We start from the raw sequence: 17,249 nt of genomic DNA, 5'->3' as shown, positions 1-17,249 counted from the left end.
CCAAAAAAAATTTAAAAAAAAATATAAAAAAAAGATCTTGAGAAGGATCGGAATTGAGCCCTGGGAATTGTTAGAAAGATGCGTCGATGTAGATTGGAAGTTAAGACATACGACCGTGGGACTCGAACCCACAACCTTGAGATAGACTGTTTAAGAGTCTCACGCTCTACCGATTGAGCTAGGAAGGCAGTCAGGCACATCTGTGGGATCGAATGTGAACAAAATTCTATTGGTTTCTTAAATAAAGGCACTATTTCTTATTTCTGCGGGTGACCGTGAAGTGGCGGCTTCGGCTCGGATATCGCCTTCCATAGTTCCGCAGGCTGCCACGTGACTTGAGAAGAACCATACTAGTGGTAATCAAAGGAGGTCCAGGAAGTATGAACAAGGCTCGCCAGGGCAGGTCTGTGCTCTGAGTGTTCGAAGCTTCGGCATCATCAGTCACGCGAGGAGGTACTGGAGGCGCTTACGAGTACAGAGGACATTTGTGGCAGGCTGAAGCGAAACAACTGGATGGGAGACTACCAGCACGGGGTACACACCACAAGCTCAGTAGGGTATGTGGTGACATGCTGGTGTATCATCAATTTATACCTAGCCTTGCAGGCCGGTATATCCGGCGCGGCTGCATCACATGGTGGTTGTGATACAGTAAGCTACCCTAGATACCTTAGATATCAATTATATACAAGACACTCATAGCCCACCACATCCGGGCGAATCTAGTCTCTGGAAATTTACACGAGGTCAAAGGCATTGCCAAGTGTACACTCAGCATTTAGTTTGTATACCTCGTACTTTCTTCTTGAGTGTCGGATCAGGCTGACTGGACGGGCCTGATGAGACTGATGTACATCCCACCATCCCAGAATCGATGGCAGATCCGAGTTGAGTTTGATGTACAATGGCTGTCGGTTTGTGACCTATTGAACTCTGCTTAAATCCGTTCAACGATGACTGTTGCTATACTACTATCAATGGTATCATTGACGACTGCCTGGTACATTATTGATCTGATGTACGATGATGCATTATTACTAGGTATAGTTCCGAACATGACCACCATCGAAAGAAGTAAAAGCCTTGATGCACGTGTCCGGCACCGGAATTGCCTTCTTGGCAACGCGAAAAAACTCTCGCTGGGCGATCCAAACATGTAGTCAATTTGCATCCAATCAAATGTGCACGTGGGTGGGACAGGGACATTGATTTGAATCTCATCCCACCAAATTTTCTCCATTAGTGCTGCCCACTCTGCATCTCCAGCATCAGAAATGCTTTCTAGCTTTGCCGTTAAGCGAACAGACATCTTGTCAACCATCGACTCACACGCCACTCTATCAACCGATCCAGAGTCACATCCGTCAGGAATACCGCCGGTCAACTGCGGTAGCTGCAACCGTGGTGGCTGGCATCCCCCTTCCTCGCTTTCCATGTCCGCCGAACGATGCTCTCGTTGCGAAAACCTTCAGAGCCTTTTGCGAGGAGCTTACGCCTGGCACAGGCCCCCAATTAGCTCCCGAAAGCCTCGTTCTCCGTCCTCTCGCCGCCCCCCTACTAGCTACCTCCACGGTCAAATCCATCAGTGATCTGCTATGAAAAAAAACCTAGTCGTCTCCACCATAGCATCGGACGTCAGTTTTTGCGAGGGGTCTTTCTCCCTTTTCTCATTACCATTTCTCCTTGTCCTTCTGCTCTTCGAGGTTCTTTGAGGTCCAGTCCTTGGGTATCTTTAAGAGTCTTTCATCTGCTCAATTCTACTGCTCAATCGAGTTCTCCAGTCTTCGGGTCTCGCTTCGGCTTGTCGATTGCACATCTCAGTCGAAATCTCGATTTCTTTTGTGGTCTATTGTATCGCTGACGCACCTTATCTCTCCACTTGACGCCCTGTTCCATCACCAGCCTGTGCCGAACGAGTGATATCCCTTCTTCGGCCGCATCTATATCAGCCCCAAGTACCAATTGACGAGGCACGCACACCCCTGATCAAAGACCCTGGCACTTCATCTGGACAAATCATCTTGTTCCACACGGACTCGTGGTTCGACACAAGCATTCTCTGGCATATCTGGATAACAGCCACGAGCCCACCTTTACCCTCCCAGTGGGCCGTCTTTTGTCAAGGGTGGTTCGTAAGACGATCCGCATCCTCCGATACTCAAGCTCTTTGTGGCTGCCACCTGGTCGTTGCTTAGCCGTTTCTACCGGTCTACCCCAGCCGCAGCCAATCGACGGAGCACCTTGGCTGTCGTCAAGATCGTTCCTTATTTTTTCTGCAACTCTGCGCGCCTCTCCGCGTGCGTAAAAGGGCTGTCTCCCTCTGTTTTGGGACAACATCCTCTCTTTGCATCTTCGCAGAGCAAACCCTTTTTCATCACTCTACCTTTCCAAGTCGTTATCCGACCTAACTGCCAGTCATGGCTACCACCAACCGTAGGGTCACCTCGGAGCCTGAGGGTGAGGTCATGAACTATGGACTCAACGTTCCTCATGGCCCTGATGTCACGGGCACGCACCCCATCGCCGTCGACGCCAATCCAGACATGACCAACAATGAGAGGGAAGTCTTCAACTATCTGTTGAGACCTGACGACAGCTATACCGACAATGGTGTTTACTGGGCTGACCTCCCCATCATGCAACGCATCAAATTCATCAACAAGGTCAACAACATAGAATCGAGGAGGGAGCTCGGCGCTTTCTGGACAATGTTCAAGAACGACCCCCTTGCTCCTGTCGGCTTCTACATGCGCAACATGGTTTTGCCCGGTGCTGGTCTTGGTCTCGAAGGTTACGTCCTGTTCTCCATCGGCAACGTCAAGCCCATGTTTCAGGCGGTTTTCAAAGACTGCTGGAAGAGCTACAAAACTTGCAACAAGCAATGGATCTACGCTGTCGACTACCTGGAGATTATTGGTATCATCGTCGGTCAAATTATGGTCGGTGTCATCGGTGATTGGATTGGTCGTCGCTGGGGTCTCATTCAGGACGCCACCATCATGTTCACTGGTCTTATCATGTTGACTTGCTCCTGGGGTGTAACTCGGAACGGTTGGGTCATCTGTTACGCCTGGTCGCTGTTCTTCTACGGTATCGGTGTCGGCGGTGAATACCCCATGACTGCCACGTCCGGAATGGAGAACGCTGTCGGTTCAGGCAAAGTCTCAACCCGAGATGATCGTCTCCACCGTGGCCGCAAAGTCACCAGCGCCTTTTTGATGCAGGGTTGGGGTCAATTCTTCAACCAAGTCATCCTCATCCTCCTCCTTCTGATCTTCCACCACGGTAGCGGAAATCCACCTTACTCCGAGATCTCCGCTCAATGGACCTACCGTATATCGTTTGCCATCCCCGCTGTCGGTACCGCGTGGTTGATCTACTGGCGTACGTTCAAAGTCAAGGCTGCTGCCAACAAGCAATTGAGAATTGCCAAGGCCAAGAACGCGGTAACTGGCTATGACACTCAGTCTCTGTCACTGTGTTTCCGATACTTCGGTGGCCGCATCCTCGCAACTGCTGGCGCTTGGTACATGAACGACGTCTTCTTCTACGGCAACAAGCTGTTCCAGAGCGAGTTTATCACTGTCATTATGCCATCGAACAAGTCAATCATGCCTGGTTGGCTTTACAACTTGATCAACGTCGGTGTCTCCCTCTGCGGTTACTATTTGGCAAGCTTCCTCATCGACAACAAACTCTACGGTCGCAAGCACATGCAAACGCTCGGTTTCCTGATGTGTTTCATCTTCTTCGTTGTCCCGGCCTTCAAATTCAAGTACTACACCTCACCTGCTCATATCAAAGAATTCCAGGCCATGTACTTCTTGTCATCCTTCTTCAATCAATTCGGCCCCAATTCTGTCACCTTCATTGCCGCCGCCGAAGTCTACCCAGTCGCTGTCCGTGCCACTGCTCACGGTTTCTCCGCCGCCTGCGGTAAACTCGGTGCACTGACTGCCGCTGTTGTGTACAACTATCTCACCGTACAGCAAAAGTTCTACTTCGTCCCCTGGTTCGGTCTGGCTGGTGTGTTCTTGAGCGTTGTCTTCCTGCCAGATACCACCGGTCTCGATCTCAAAGAGCAAGAACGTCGCTGGGCATACATCCGTGCCGGTCGCGAGCACGAATACCACGGTGTTGCCGTGCATCCCAAGCATTTGAGCTTGTACGAGCGCCTCCGAGGCGTTGGGAAGGACTACAACGCTGACCTCGACTACAAGCAGCGCATCGAGGAGATGCGTGGTGAATGGGAAATGCGAATGTCCGAGCGCGCCGCCGAGAAGGAGCTTGATCACGAAGACTTTGATGACGATCATCCATCAGAAATACACTCCTTCTTCGCCCGTTCCACCAAGTCTCCTAACCTCCGTGGTGCCGAGAACGAGAAGATTCCTCCAATGAACGGCCAGAACGGTACCAACGGTATCTAAATGACCAAAAAACGACATTTGATACCCCCAGGAGGAGACGATATTTGTACAGGCTAGAGCCGTGCGTCGCTGTCACGGTCTTTCCGCCGAATTTGTGAATTGTGACGACCATGTGCGAACACCTATCCTAAAAATCCAGCAAGCGAGCACACAGAGCACACAATGGTGTTCCAAGTTTGTGGGCCAGGAAAACAAACCCCTGGCCTTTTGTGTGTAACAACCTTTCTCTGTTGATTCATGTTTATCCCTCATTAGATTTAATCTGAATAACGAAAATACCACGATCTTTTCTCTTGAGAACCGCTGTTCTGAACAATGCTTGACGGGGAAAACGGCTTTTCTCCTCATACTATTCATGCTCTCCTCGCCACCCCAACCTCCTGGGTTAAGATCAGGTGCGTCAACGGCGTATCGACCGTGACTTCATTCTGCGTTATGCATACGAGGAGAAACAACTCTAACCTAATCTTGACATGCCTCACGAAGGACACTAGTATTGCCAAAAGCGTATATATGCTTCCGTAGCGACGCCCCTTTCAATGTCCCATGAGTTCATTTCTACATCATCTCGCAGGGGGCGGTGAATGGACAGCACGAGCACGTGGGACGGCGCCGAGGAGAAGCAAAGGCCCGCGGTTCATGCACGATCCCGCTCCGCTTGCCTGAGGAGTTTCCTCTCCGCTCGATACCGATCGGAGAGATGATCCGGCCTTGCTGGGTGCATGGTGACGTTACACGGGGGTTGGCGAAGGGGACCTCGGTACGTAGGGAGGCGTGGATATTTGTAGATTGAGCAAGCCAGTGGTTGCATCAATCGCTGTATCTAGCCATATTTGGCTTTCTGATTCATTTCACTTGTAAACGTGAATTAGCTCTGATAATAACAACCGTTTACCCGCGTCTATGCGCAGGCTCACGGTGATTTCGCTACTCTTCGAAATCCTCCCATTCGCTCTCGACGCCTCGTCTCTCCAAACCACCGACTACATCCCTCGCCGCGTTCAACGTGCCCTGCATTCCTTCCAGGAGGCGAATGAGCTCTGCTTCCATGTCTTCGGTCGACGCACCAGCCCCCATGACTGCGGCGCTGGGAGGAGATGCATGAGGGACATTGACAACTTGCCGCTCACCATTTGCTGTCGCCGTGTTTCCGCCCAAGCCGCGGCCGTTCTCGCCGATTCGTGCTGGGTGTCCAAGATTGAATGGCGCCAGCCCTGGTGTCGTGGTGCTTGAGTTTGCGTTGAGACTGTCAGAGCGTCCACTGAACATCGTACGTCCGCGTGTAGCGTAGAATCTGCCCATAGGCACGTCCTCGTCCATTGTTGCTGGGCCTGGATGATCGTCTTCATCGCGTTCGAGTCCGAATGGATCGACATCAGTAGAAGAAGCACTAACATCACTGTACGCCTCAGAAAGAGCGGTCGACGGACGAGGAATCTCCTGTTCTTCGGCTTGTACAAAGTCGTCAAACGTGACGGGCATGGTCATCTGACGCATCAATGGGGCTGGACGGGTAGGAGTTGGTCGAGACGCTGCCATAGGCTGTGCTGGTGGAGGTGAGTCAATCGTCTCGTCTGTGTCGTTGGTATTCGCTGCTGCCATTGCGCTGGAAAATGACCAGTCCATGGTGGCGTGCTTCTTTGTCTTTTGTCGAGTATCATTAGCAGTGTCGGCCGGGCCAGGAGCATCGTCTTCTGCATTCTCGGGCTCGTTGATCTGAGGGATGACAGCTTCGGACATGGCGCTCGCAAATGACCAGTCCATAGTATCATGACCTGGGCGGGACGACGTGATTTCAGCAGCCTCTTGTAGCTCGGGCACTTTGTGGTTGTTGTTTTTGACTGTCCACTCTTCTTGCGATGTGGCAAAATCGTGTGCTGAGGTGCTTGGGGGGAGTTCTTCGGCCGACGAGGTTCGTCTCGCAGTCAGAGATTGTTTGTTGTTCGGGTCCCGTGGCCCTTTCGAATTTGCTCGCTTATCACGAAGTGTGGAGGCATCCGCAAGTCTGATGGTCTCTTCTCTCAGAGGAGTTCCGGCATATGCAGTTTGAATTTTATCATCAGTTCGTGGTGCTGCTATGGCGTAGTCAGCTTCGTCAAAGTCTCCTAGATCGATTACATTTGACGCAATCGAGCTTGGTCTATCTTCCGCCATATTTCGCAGTGGTAGATCTGAAATTCGTCGTTGTTCAGGGATAGGGATGAAGTCGCGTTTGGTTTCGTATTTGTAGTCAGGTCTGCCGTGATCAAAAAGATTCGAGAGACCGGCTCCTCGCTGTACTCGGGCTTCAAAATTCGCCTTTTGTACTGCCGTCATCTCATTTGGAAGTGAAAGACCTTCAGATCTTCCTGGGCCTCTCGGCGTGGCTTCTCCTTCCGTTCTTTCATTTGTGGTCATGTCTGAAAAGTCGGGGATCTCAAGTACGGCGGAAGCCCGCTTCTCAAAGTCTTGAGTCATGCTGAAATTCCATTCATCGGTATCAAGGTCGGAGTCAAGGTCATCCATTGAAGCAGCAGCTGCACCTCCTGGCATAAACAGGGAAACACGCTGGCCACCGCCAACAACCCAGGTGTAGTACTTTTGTACAAGTTCGGTGAGAATAGAGGTAGGGTGTGTTTCTTCGGTGTCTTTTAGAAAGTCGTGCTGTAAGACTTTTTGCATGCTCGGCCGAGTAGCAACGTCCGGAGTGAGGCTGGAGGAGACTAGTGAACGTAACCCATCACTATGGTCTTGATCTTCAGGGAGAGAGATGGCTTGTTTGAGACGTCTCATTCGAAGTTTGAGTTGCTGGCGTTCTCGCAGATCGCTATTCGGGGGTCGTCCAACCGCGCATTCATAGAGGGTGCAGCCGTATCCCCAGACGTCCACCTACCGAAACGAGTTAGTATATTCCATTGTCGGCAGAGTTGTTGTGCGTTTTCATGCTACTCACCTCATCAGAGTACTCAGGATTGTCCGTCCATTGCTCAGGTGCCATCCAATGTAGAGTTCCTATGAATGTGTTCCGTCGATCGGCCTGGTTGTCTAGGACGTTGGCGACACCAAAATCACACAGCTGAAGTCGCCCTTCTTCGTGAATGAGGACGTTGGCAGCTGGAAATTGGCGAGGGGAATCAGAGAAAGACCTCCCGACCAAAGACTTGTTGATCACGTACCTTTCACATCTCTGTGTAGTATCCCAGCCTCGTGCAAACCTTTCAGCGCTTTGGCTAATTCTCTGGCTACCACTATGAGGTACTTCTCCTCAAGGCGGTCTTTGTTGGCTCTCATCTAAACACCATAGTTCAGTCAAATCCGTTACAAAGCCACATTGACTGTGACACAGTGGGAAGTAGGCTGTGGGAGCCACTGCGAGAGAGGACAAAGAGCTTACTAAGGTTTTCACACTACCCCCGGGACAGTGTTCACAGATCATCCACAACTGACTGTGGACAGGAAAGGCATCGATGAGCTGATTGAGATTCTCTGCACCACTCTCCTGCGCTTGTCGCAAGATGCGTATTTCGCGTTGGAAATCTCTGATCTGTTCGTCCTTCTGTTCACCATACGCTCGAAAATCGGCATCATCGATGTCCAGTACTTTGATCGCGACAACCTGTTGACTAGGGATTTGGCGACCTTTGTACACTCTTCCGAAGCTCCCTTTGCCGATCAGCTCATCAAACGTATAGTCAGGCTCAGGCTGCTTGGCTCTCTTGCACTTTTCGACGACAGCTCGCTGCTGCTCCTGTGCGAGTCGCACGGCTTCTCGACGATGAGCCGTCATAGCAGAAGCTGATTGGGGACGAAGATGGTCCATGTTGAAATTGATTTTTCGGCTTCTGGCCAAAAGAAATAGTGATCTGATCGGTGAACCTTCCTTCAATGGGCCAAAGGTGCGAACTAGCGCCTCAGGGGTGCAGTCTGAGACGTTGGACGGTGCCTCCGGCGAGGATTCGAGGCACGCCAGCGACAACCTACGGTACGCAAAAGCCTCCGCGCTCGGCTCGTCTTCGTTGCCCTTTGGCTCACTGCTGGCCGCCCGGGTCTTCGGGAGACGGAGAGGTGTTGGTGGTGGAGGAGGGGGCGAGACAGAAGAGGGCTCCGGGCCTTTTTGCCAGGAGTTGTCAGCCCGGAGGACGCGGCGTGGAAGTCGGGGGGATGGGTGGTTTCGAGGGGCGCCTATCTCGTCGTTAGTCGATCTCAATTACTGCCTTGGTGTTGAGGAGCCCGTCACTTCGCCGTCATGACAACGGCTCTTTGAGGACGGTGAGAGCGCTGGTAGGGACGCCTATGGACGCCTGTGAATGGTGGGTGGATGACTTACAATGGGGCTTCTTGTCTCCTGCAGACATGGTGGTTAGCGATGATGGAGAGATTAGAGGGAGAGATTGGGTGAAGGCATCTCGAGTACTGCCTCGAATGTGCGACGATATTCTTACTTACCTGGCTGGAATTAGGGGATGGACAGTCGTATGGTGTTGTGTTTCTGAAGTGTGAAAAGGTGCACGCCGACAACACCAAGAGTGCACTCCACCGGCCCACGGAACGCCTTCAATGCAATAAAACCCTGCTGAAACCTGTGGACTATTCGGCCATTGTTGTCAGGTTGCGAGTAATCCTGATATCAAAGTACTGCTGTCGAGGCCCCCTTTTGCGTGAGAGTCTCCTTCAACCACTCGTGCCTTTAGTCTGGAGAGGGAATGCGATGGCATCTTCCCTGAGGATTTTGAGTGAGGTCAACCACCGGGCAGATGTATGGTAGAACAATTTCACGCGTATGGACCGCATTGAATGGCCAGAACTGGAAAGCACCATGCACGATCACAAGCAAGACCGTTGTCTTTTTCTTGGCGGCATATAGCGTTATACCTAATCCATATTAGCGTGCACTGATCACCACAGCCTTGTCATGACATCATTTAGCAGATGAAGACGCGACGAGGCTGAAGGATGTCTTTGTGTTTGAAGGACAGCCAGATTGGCCACAGGAACTTCATGATATTCAGGAGACTATCTAGAAACCCATGCGCCTTCTTGGGACGATAGGCTTCTTGACTACCCCATTGCTGCCTATCTTCTTGACCACGACCCCACTGCTTTTGACCCTCCCAGCCAGCAATTTTTCCTTTTCTTCCTGTTCCTGCAGCCTCTTCTCCTCCTTGAGGCGATCCTCTACCATTTGGCGCTCAATCTCCATTTTACGATTGAATTCGCCCTCGATGATTCGCTTATCCTTCGCACTGTACTCCTTCGATTTCAGGCTGTAGAAGACACCACCAAGGTCCGCCAGCCAGTGTGGGTCAACTGCTGTGACACAGCTCATGTATTCCTTACTGGTAAGGATGAGTTCGTGGTAGACAACATAGTCTGGCGGATCTCCGAGGCCGTAAAGAGCGGAGGTAGGATGGAGTTGTACCGTGACACTGGTGCGCAGATTGATATACTCGCCGACTCCGCGACGGCGGGCGGCCTGGTGATAGTAGCCAGAACATATGCACTTTCGGATGACGTCCCAATCGGTGCCGCAAGAGACAAGTTCCATCTTCTGCTGCCCAACCATAATATCATGCAGTTGTTCACGGATCTCTTTCGCTCGTCTCAATGCTTTGGGATGCAGGAAATGCCGAATACACCATCCATCGCTATATCCGTTGCTCTTCCACTGATTGTAGACATGCAGTAACGTCAAGTGATCCGACTCGTGCACAAAGAACTTCTCCCTTGCAGCATCCGATTCTTCCTGTCTTTCCTTGGGCCTGTAAAAGACTGATGGCACGGAAAGCATACTGACTATTGTGAGCATCTCCTCACTGCATTCGTAATCGGTGGCAGAAGTGATCAACATCTTCGCCAGGGACGGATCCATCGGGAAGGCAGTCATAGTACGACCTATTGTGGTCAACTCGCCAACATGGTCAAGGGCACCGAGAGCCCAGAGATCGAATAATGAAGTCGTAATTGTATCTTGTGGAGGTGGATCCATGAAATCAAAATCCAACAAGTCTTTCACACCAAGTGACTTGAGCAGCAGGACCGTGTTGGCCAGGTTTGTCCGCTGAATCTCGGGGATGGTCTGAATATAGAATTCGTTTTTGAAAGCGCTTTCGGTGTACAGATGGAAGGCTTTGCCAGGGCCGGTACGACCTGCTCTTCCTGCTCTTTGAGAAGCGTTGGCTTGAGAGACAGGAGTGATTTGTAACGTGTCCATTCCCATCCGCGGGTTGTAGACTTTCAATTTGGAGAAGCCGGCGTCGACCACGTACATAATGCCATCCACCGTCAGGGATGTTTCAGCAATGTTGGTAGCAACAATCACCTTACGCACGCCTGGAGGAGCAGGGTCAAAAATTTTGGCCTGGAGATCCGCAGGCATTTGGGAGTAAATCGGAAGCACCATTAGCTTGGGCGGATCGACCAATTGGCGCAACCTCTCCTCTATCAGTTCGCAAGTAACCTCGATATCCTCTTGACCGGTCATGAAAACAAGGATATCTCCTGCCCCGTGCGAAACGTGAATGGCAAGGACTTGCTTGACTGCACTGTCCACATAGTCTTCGCAAGGTGAGCGAGAATACTGGATGTCGACAGGAAATGTGCGACCAGGGATGATGAATTCTGGTGCTCCTCCATAAAAGCGAGAAAAGCGTTCCGAGTTCATGGTGGCCGATGTGACGATGAGCTTCAGGTCCCTGCGGCGGGCAAGGACTTTCTTGATCAGACCCATGAGAACATCAGTATTGAGCGCACGTTCATGAGCTTCGTCCATGATAATGCATGAATATTTGTCTAAATCTTGCTGGGTCAGGGACTCTCTGAGCAGTACACCATCAGTCATATCTGCCGGACGATCAGTGTCATAATCGCGCTAAGGGTGAGGGGGACTTACACTTGATAGCGGTCGCGTCGCTGGTACAGTCCTCAAATCGGATGGCATATCCTACCAGACCACCCAGCTCAACATCCATCTCCTCGCTGACACGTTTGGCAACGCTCATTGCGGCAACCCTTCGGGGTTGAGTACAGCCGATGAGCCCATGTTTCGCATATCCTTCCTCATACAAGAATTGAGTCAGCTGCGTTGTCTTCCCTGAGCCTGTCTGTCCAACTACAATGATGACTTGATTGTCCCGGATGACACGCATGAGCTCTTCTCTGACTGCGAAGGCGGGCAGGTATTCTCTTTGCTCCTTAAGAGTCTTGCTCTTGCTGAATGCGGAGCCCCCAGTATTCTTCTTGAGATGTGTTGCAAACTTGCTTTTACCGGTATCTTCTCCAGGGACCGCGGCAGCGCTGTCACCGTCATCCTCCTTGACGCCCATGAGATTCCCCAATGCGGTGCCTGCGACGTTTGTTGCTTCTTGAGCTTGTTTCTGACGCTCCTTCTGTTGTCTCCTCTCGCGGACTACCTTGCTTCCCTTTCTGGCGAAGACCGCCATGTCACTTTGAGCATCCCGCACAGCAGGAACTGGGTCTAGTTGTTTAGTGAATATAGTCTTACCGTCCAGAAACGGAGGCTTGAGGTCGTGTACCAAGAGATGGACTCGAACCGATTCATCGTCGTCAAAGTCGTTTGCCTGATCACGTCTCTGCGCAACACCCGATGTGAGCATTCGATTTGCTTCCCAAGCATCCACTTCTCTCTGCTTCTGGGCCGCTTTGGCGGTCACACGTTTCCCAAGCTTCTTGTCCGCCAGTGCTTGTTCCCGCTGTTGGTCCGCCCATGCCGTATCAGCACCACCAAAGGGATTATGACTGTCGTCGCCAAAGGTATGACCAAACTCGTCGCCCGCATACCAGTCACGGTCCATAGCGGTAGTATCTTCATCGTTGTACAATGCCTCAGGCCCATCAAACTCTTGCTGGTGAGGCTTGGCTTGGGGTGCGCGACTGTGATTGCGGTCGTTTGGTCTTGCAAATCGAGGCTTTGATGTATGTTGAGATCGGGGCTTCAAAGACGGGCCTAAGTCGTCGTTCGCATCGCGTGGCCCTGGACGGAAGCCTCCGTCTACTCTCCGTCTTTTTGGACTATGGCCGCGCTCCATGATGGCAAGCGTGACTCTCGACTGTCGCAACAGGCGAAACTGACCGGCTGCGTGCAAATGCCTCTAGGAAGTATTGAGATGAAAGTTGTGAATTGCGGACGACACCGAAAAAGTTTACCCGCAGTTTACACGGAAGCCTCGCGCGTTTTGACAGTATTCACAACTCCGCATCTAACATAACTATGTTCAAACAGAATTCAGTATCTGCCCTGAATGTGCAACATGGCGACCGGTCAAGAGACAGCTGTTCGGAAGCAACAAGGTATGGCGGAAAGTGCTGTAGTAAAATGGCTGTAGGCTGATATGCAGCAGATCTCCAGGCGCAGTACAACAATTACAAAACTGCGCTTCAGACACTGGCACAGAAGGTCGGCGAGATTGAGCAAGAGATAGAGGAGCACAAGTATGTCCCATGTTCCTTCGGTGTCCCTTTGATCCCAGATTTCTTCGATAGCAACTCCTTACTAGATCGAGAGACTGATGCTTCGCCCAGACTGGTCACGGAAACCCTGCAGCCACTACCAGGAGAACGTAAATGCTTTCGACTTATCAACGGTGTCCTTGTCGAGAGAACTGTGAAGGATGTCCTTCCTGCACTGAAGACCAACTCGGACGGTCTGAAGCAGGTTCTGGAGGAGCTGTTGAAACAATACAAGAGCAAGCAGGATGAGATGGACAAATGGAAGGTAGGAATCGTCCCCTAAATACTCTCCGTATCGGCTGACCAAAGGTTACAGAAGAAGCACAATATTCAAGTCGTTCAAAACTAGCCTGACAGGTGGTACTTGCTTGAACCATTGCCTGGGTTTAGAGACAGTAACCTGGCTTATCTTCGTGTGAAGATTGAGTGTTCTGACTCTGCCTGAGAGGAGATTGCGGTGCATAAGGTCGAACCTGGCGTACTTTGGAAGGCGGGTGAGGAGGATACCATAGTCATTACTGCTTCGGCGTGTGTGACGCAGTTGCGACGTTGAAGTGAAAGAAGCGCGGTTTAAGGTCATGCCCATCTGCACGATGTAAGTTGCCTGCTTTTTCTCGGTTGTACCTCACCTTTCCCACCCCACCATCACCTCTCCCTTAGGTGACACGCTTGTCGGAACATGGACTGATCTGTCACAACAGTCCACCATCTTCCAACTATTGAAGCCTGCTGCAGAGCGTCGTCAACGTACCGGTGTCCTGCAATGGCACCAACAAGCAGAAATCGGCAGCCGGCGAATAGAGGCGATTATAGGTACGGTCTCAACGAGCAACCTATCGTCGACTTCGCGAATCCGCCCTTGAACCATCGTCCCAAACTTTTCTGCTGCCCAGTGGCTGAATCAAATGCATCTCACCTACCTCGAAGTTTCGTCAACCCGGGTCGGCATTTGATGAACCAACAACTCCGATCTTTCCTCGAATGCGCCGACGATTCCCAATATACGTTCTCAAAATGTGAGGTGTCCCATATTGTCGAGGTGACCACCCGAGCCATCCACAACAATCCTGCGGCAGCGTCACACAGCATGCACATTCAGCAGCAGTGGAACCAGTCGTCCAGCCCTCTTCGGCCTTATCCAGTCGATACAATCACCCCTCCATTCGACTCGAGCTATGAGAACGAAATGGTGCTCGATGATGAACATGAGTTGACCTACAGCACCTACCAGAGCATGTCGACGAGATATTTCATCGCCCAGAACAGCAGCAATGCCTGGCAAATCCCTCCTCACTCAAGGCAGTATCGAGACAACCGTCCAGATCCGAATCAAGGCAGGGGCGGAGTTGACAAGTATATGGAAATACCACCGTTCAAAAGTATGCCTTACACATCGGAAAGTAGTGGAGGAGGCTCATCAGGAGGAGGAAACGCCGCTCGACCGTGGATACCGTCGTGCAGCATGTTGATGTGGTGCAACCAGCACAACAACTTCTATGAGGTACACGTGTTGTCTTAATGAGGGGATTACATACATATCTATGAGGCAGCCAGATGTGGAATCTGCAGGCGGGATGAAAACGAGTGGCGGTTGCCGTCACAGCTTTCAGCAGTTGACATAAGACGGCTAGCGACGATGAACCTTCCGGGGCTGTTCAAGGACATATTTATTGCGCTTCGTTAGCTGCACGGTGGTAGAACGACCAACGTCGTCGAGCCTTCAACGATACTACGGCTTTGTCCCCGCATATCTTCCAGGTCGATGCGTCTTTCTTTGAGTCTAACCGGAAAGCTAGCATGATGTTATTAATGTCCGAAGCTTGATGGCCAGCCGGAAAGTCAGAGTCATATTGGCTGGAACTAGCGTCCACTACACGTAGAGGGGCTCCGTACCTGGAACGGGTGTGTTCCTGGCTACACCCCCATGGACTATTAGTTGTCGAAAGGCATGGTCGGAGCAGAAGTGGACAATTCACGCCGACGAAGAGCTGAGTCAAGGTAGTCAGTACAGTGCTTGCAGCCTACAAATACATAGTAACCAGATGCAGGTTAACCATGTCATGATCTCCAGGCTTCCCAGGGGCTCAGATGGGGGCAACCATGTTCGTTGCTTTAGTTTCGAACGGAAGAGCGCGGACCGCTAGTGTTGTGGTCCTGTTTGTCTTTATTGAGATATATCAAACAGCAGGTGGACTCAAATGGGACGGAGTTGCAACAATACCTAGTTAACTATCTGTGAACAGCATCAACTTGCGACTCGCAACTTGGAAGAGGCTGGGGACTTGGGAAGCACGGACACTCATCATAATGTTAGTGGCCCCGGTACTATGTTAAGCTTGTGCCTGGCCTTTAACTATGGTCATACTAGTACGTCTAGCACGGCCTATGTACGTAGTTTTCCAAAGGGTCTCTTGGGTGCAACTCTTCAATAATGACTTTCTCGACAACCCCAAATAGGAACTGCGCTTATCTCCATTTCCACCTCCATCACTGTCTCTCTTCACCCTTTCGATCTTCGCTATCTTTCTTCATGCAGTCTTTTACCAGTAACTACAAAATCTAAGCGGTCTCCTCCAGAGCTTAGACGAAACTTCAACCATCCTTACCAACCGATCCTGCTTTCAGCATTCCCCAATCGTGCATCTTCACGAACCGGCATCATACTGCACCTAGTCTCAGACGTCTGCCTAGGATAGGCTGCCCCTCGGCGCCACGTTTAAGACAGACTAGGCTAGCCAGCCCATCACGTCCCATTGACCAAGGTAGTGGAAGTCTACTTCTGACGACTACAAGGATCCCCGAAACCCCGAGCCGAATTGGTTGCATGCAACTGCGTCACCCCGGTCTTCTTCCATCACCTTCCGGCATTGATCCTCGTCTCGAAAGCAGTCCAAAAACGCACCAGAAGCAGCCAACAGCGCAGAACAAAGGCCCAGCAGCAGCAGTCGACACCTCACCATAGAACCTTCCTCCCGCGCCAATTGCACACCTAACTAGCTGCTGTCACTACAGCAGCGCCGTGGCGACCTTTGACACCACCTCATTCACTCGCCACCACAACGCCCACGTCTTCTCGATGTCTCGGGATTTGCTATTTTGACCAACGGCGATTGCATGCTGGAGCACACATCAACTCATCTCCAACACCCCAGTTTACCATATTCTTGTAATAGACCCGATCTCCTACAATTCGTCAGCCATTGAATACTCCAAGCGGGCTGCGAAGTACGATTGCCACCACAAGCTTTGGCCCAACTAAAGGCTTGCAGCACGCTACCCTTAGGTGGGAGCTACAGACAGCACCGGTTCTATTGGCGCCGACTTTACTAGCCGGCTAAAAGCATCGATCTTGCATTTATTTAGTCACCCAACGGACCTCACTTCTACGAGACTCTTTGAGCGTTTCTTTCTTTTGAGCGCTCGGATAGTCCGTTACAATCTCTTCTTCTTTCCCACCTCACGTTCGTTTGTGGGAAACTCGGTTTTGCAAGAGGTTGAAAACCTCAAACCCGTCAAGACTTCAATCCGCCCAAGGGCTTGTCCTGCAATATAGGTCACCTGTCGTTCTTTAACAGAGAAACATTGCGGAGGACCCAATCGAAACTCGCAGCACGTCACACAGTCGGCAGCAGCTACCCTCACCCGACACAAACGAGAAGTTGTTATTGACAGGGCTACCCCATCAGTGAAGTAGCGCTCAATCAGGTGCTTGGGCTACTTGTTCTTCTTGGAAAGACACCAGCTGTACTGTGTCGCTCCCGAAATTCGAATTGGACGATTGGGGTTGTATAAGAGGTTTACCAATCCACTTCTGGTATATACGTGAGTTCCATTCCAGGCACTCGGACAGCTTTACTTCGATTCTAATCATGTACAAGGTTGTCGACATGTATTACTTCAAGTTGCTCTCTTTTTTCATCATCTCGGTCTCTACCCTGGTCGCAGCATCTCCCGTGGTCCGGAAAACACTCAACCCTCAACGTCTGAAGATCAGATCGCCTCTTTCAGATGCAGTTTTTGATGCAACAAGCGAATGGCCGACCAACGTTGTCATGACTGGCGGATCTCAAACTTACGGCATGTGGGTTCCTATAGACGGCACTTGGTACGATATGAGCACGATCACATGTCTTGGTCTCCCGGCCTATGCCGAGGGTCCTTGCGATGGCATGACTATCGACCAGATAGGCGTGGTCAGTGGTGACGGTCCTTGCGACTTTCTTGGAAATGATGGTTACAGTGTTTCTATACCTGGCACTGCTGGCGAGGGCTACTTTACGGTCGGACCACCTCAGAACATCATGTCAGCAAAATGTGGATGATCACCATTTATCCGCACTTCGCTAGACCGAGAAACGATTGATGATAAGATTG

At 51.2% G+C, this 17,249-nt stretch overlaps 6 protein-coding genes and 1 non-coding gene across 7 annotated transcripts; 4 read left to right on the top strand and 3 right to left on the bottom strand.

Annotated features, from left to right (window-relative positions):
* Positions 1–110: 110 nt before the first annotated feature.
* On the bottom strand, positions 111–188 carry EDD37DRAFT_t17. The gene has a single exon. It is a non-coding gene; the product is annotated as a tRNA-Lys (tRNA).
* Positions 189–2,465: 2,277 nt separating this feature from the next.
* Positions 2,466–4,430, top strand: EDD37DRAFT_566471 (MFS transporter; the record flags this gene model as incomplete). Its single annotated transcript, XM_062814099.1, has 1 exon — positions 2,466–4,430. The coding sequence occupies one exon, from the start codon at positions 2,466–2,468 to the stop codon at positions 4,428–4,430; it is 1,965 nt and encodes a 654-aa protein (XP_062668582.1).
* A 927-nt stretch (positions 4,431–5,357) lies between these two features.
* EDD37DRAFT_566546 (protein-serine/threonine kinase) lies at positions 5,358–8,229 on the bottom strand (the record flags this gene model as incomplete). The annotated part of the gene is made up of 4 exons (XM_062814102.1): positions 5,358–7,298; positions 7,363–7,523; positions 7,586–7,700; positions 7,804–8,229. The coding sequence occupies 4 exons, from the start codon at positions 8,227–8,229 to the stop codon at positions 5,358–5,360; spliced, it is 2,643 nt and encodes an 880-aa protein (XP_062668581.1).
* A 1,139-nt stretch (positions 8,230–9,368) lies between these two features.
* Positions 9,369–11,444, bottom strand: EDD37DRAFT_485142 (P-loop containing nucleoside triphosphate hydrolase protein). Its single transcript, XM_062813280.1, has 2 exons — positions 11,301–11,444; positions 9,369–11,249 (listed from the first exon to the last, which is right to left on the bottom strand). The coding sequence occupies exons 1-2, from the start codon at positions 11,344–11,346 to the stop codon at positions 9,427–9,429; spliced, it is 1,869 nt and encodes a 622-aa protein (XP_062668580.1). The 5' UTR covers positions 11,347–11,444; the 3' UTR covers positions 9,369–9,426.
* Positions 11,445–12,538: 1,094 nt separating this feature from the next.
* On the top strand, positions 12,539–13,470 carry EDD37DRAFT_635653 (prefoldin subunit 2). Its single transcript, XM_062816928.1, has 3 exons — positions 12,539–12,716; positions 12,767–12,857; positions 12,948–13,470. The coding sequence occupies exons 1-3, from the start codon at positions 12,668–12,670 to the stop codon at positions 13,156–13,158; spliced, it is 351 nt and encodes a 116-aa protein (XP_062668579.1). The 5' UTR covers positions 12,539–12,667; the 3' UTR covers positions 13,159–13,470.
* Positions 13,392–14,468, top strand: EDD37DRAFT_485046 (uncharacterized protein). Its single transcript, XM_062813277.1, has 2 exons — positions 13,392–13,495; positions 13,577–14,468. The coding sequence occupies exon 2, from the start codon at positions 13,639–13,641 to the stop codon at positions 14,392–14,394; it is 756 nt and encodes a 251-aa protein (XP_062668578.1). The 5' UTR covers positions 13,392–13,495; positions 13,577–13,638; the 3' UTR covers positions 14,395–14,468.
* Positions 14,469–16,762: 2,294 nt separating this feature from the next.
* On the top strand, positions 16,763–17,197 carry EDD37DRAFT_611103 (uncharacterized protein; the record flags this gene model as incomplete). Its single annotated transcript, XM_062815268.1, has 1 exon — positions 16,763–17,197. The coding sequence occupies one exon, from the start codon at positions 16,763–16,765 to the stop codon at positions 17,195–17,197; it is 435 nt and encodes a 144-aa protein (XP_062668577.1).
* Between the last annotated feature and the right edge of the window lie 52 nt (positions 17,198–17,249).

This window comes from Exophiala viscosa, assembly GCF_022695815.1.
Source record: "Exophiala viscosa unplaced genomic scaffold EDD37scaffold_8, whole genome shotgun sequence".
In the NCBI taxonomy this organism is placed as follows: domain Eukaryota; kingdom Fungi; phylum Ascomycota; class Eurotiomycetes; order Chaetothyriales; family Herpotrichiellaceae; genus Exophiala; species Exophiala viscosa.
Note: the sequence above shows the minus strand (reverse complement) of the source record. Positions and strands in the feature narration are given on the sequence as shown.

What these genes read in the sequence shown, in the direction of transcription:
- EDD37DRAFT_485142 (XM_062813280.1), bottom strand. Translation starts at nt 11,346, where the DNA reads ATGCCATCCGATTTGAGGACTGTACCAGCGACGCGACCGCTATCAA. An exon ending in AGCGACGCGACCGCTATCAA is followed by an intron (nt 11,250 to 11,300) that starts GTGTAAGTCCCC and finishes ATCGTCCGGCAG; the next exon opens with ATATGACTGATGGTGTACTG.
- EDD37DRAFT_635653 (XM_062816928.1), top strand. Translation starts at nt 12,668, where the DNA reads ATGTGCAACATGGCGACCGGTCAAGAGACAGCTGTTCGGAAGCAACAA. An exon ending in AGCTGTTCGGAAGCAACAAG is followed by an intron (nt 12,717 to 12,766) that starts GTATGGCGGAAA and finishes GATATGCAGCAG; the next exon opens with ATCTCCAGGCGCAGTACAAC. An exon ending in CAAGAGATAGAGGAGCACAA is followed by an intron (nt 12,858 to 12,947) that starts GTATGTCCCATG and finishes TGCTTCGCCCAG; the next exon opens with ACTGGTCACGGAAACCCTGC.
- EDD37DRAFT_485046 (XM_062813277.1), top strand. Translation starts at nt 13,639, where the DNA reads ATGGCACCAACAAGCAGAAATCGGCAGCCGGCGAATAGAGGCGATTAT.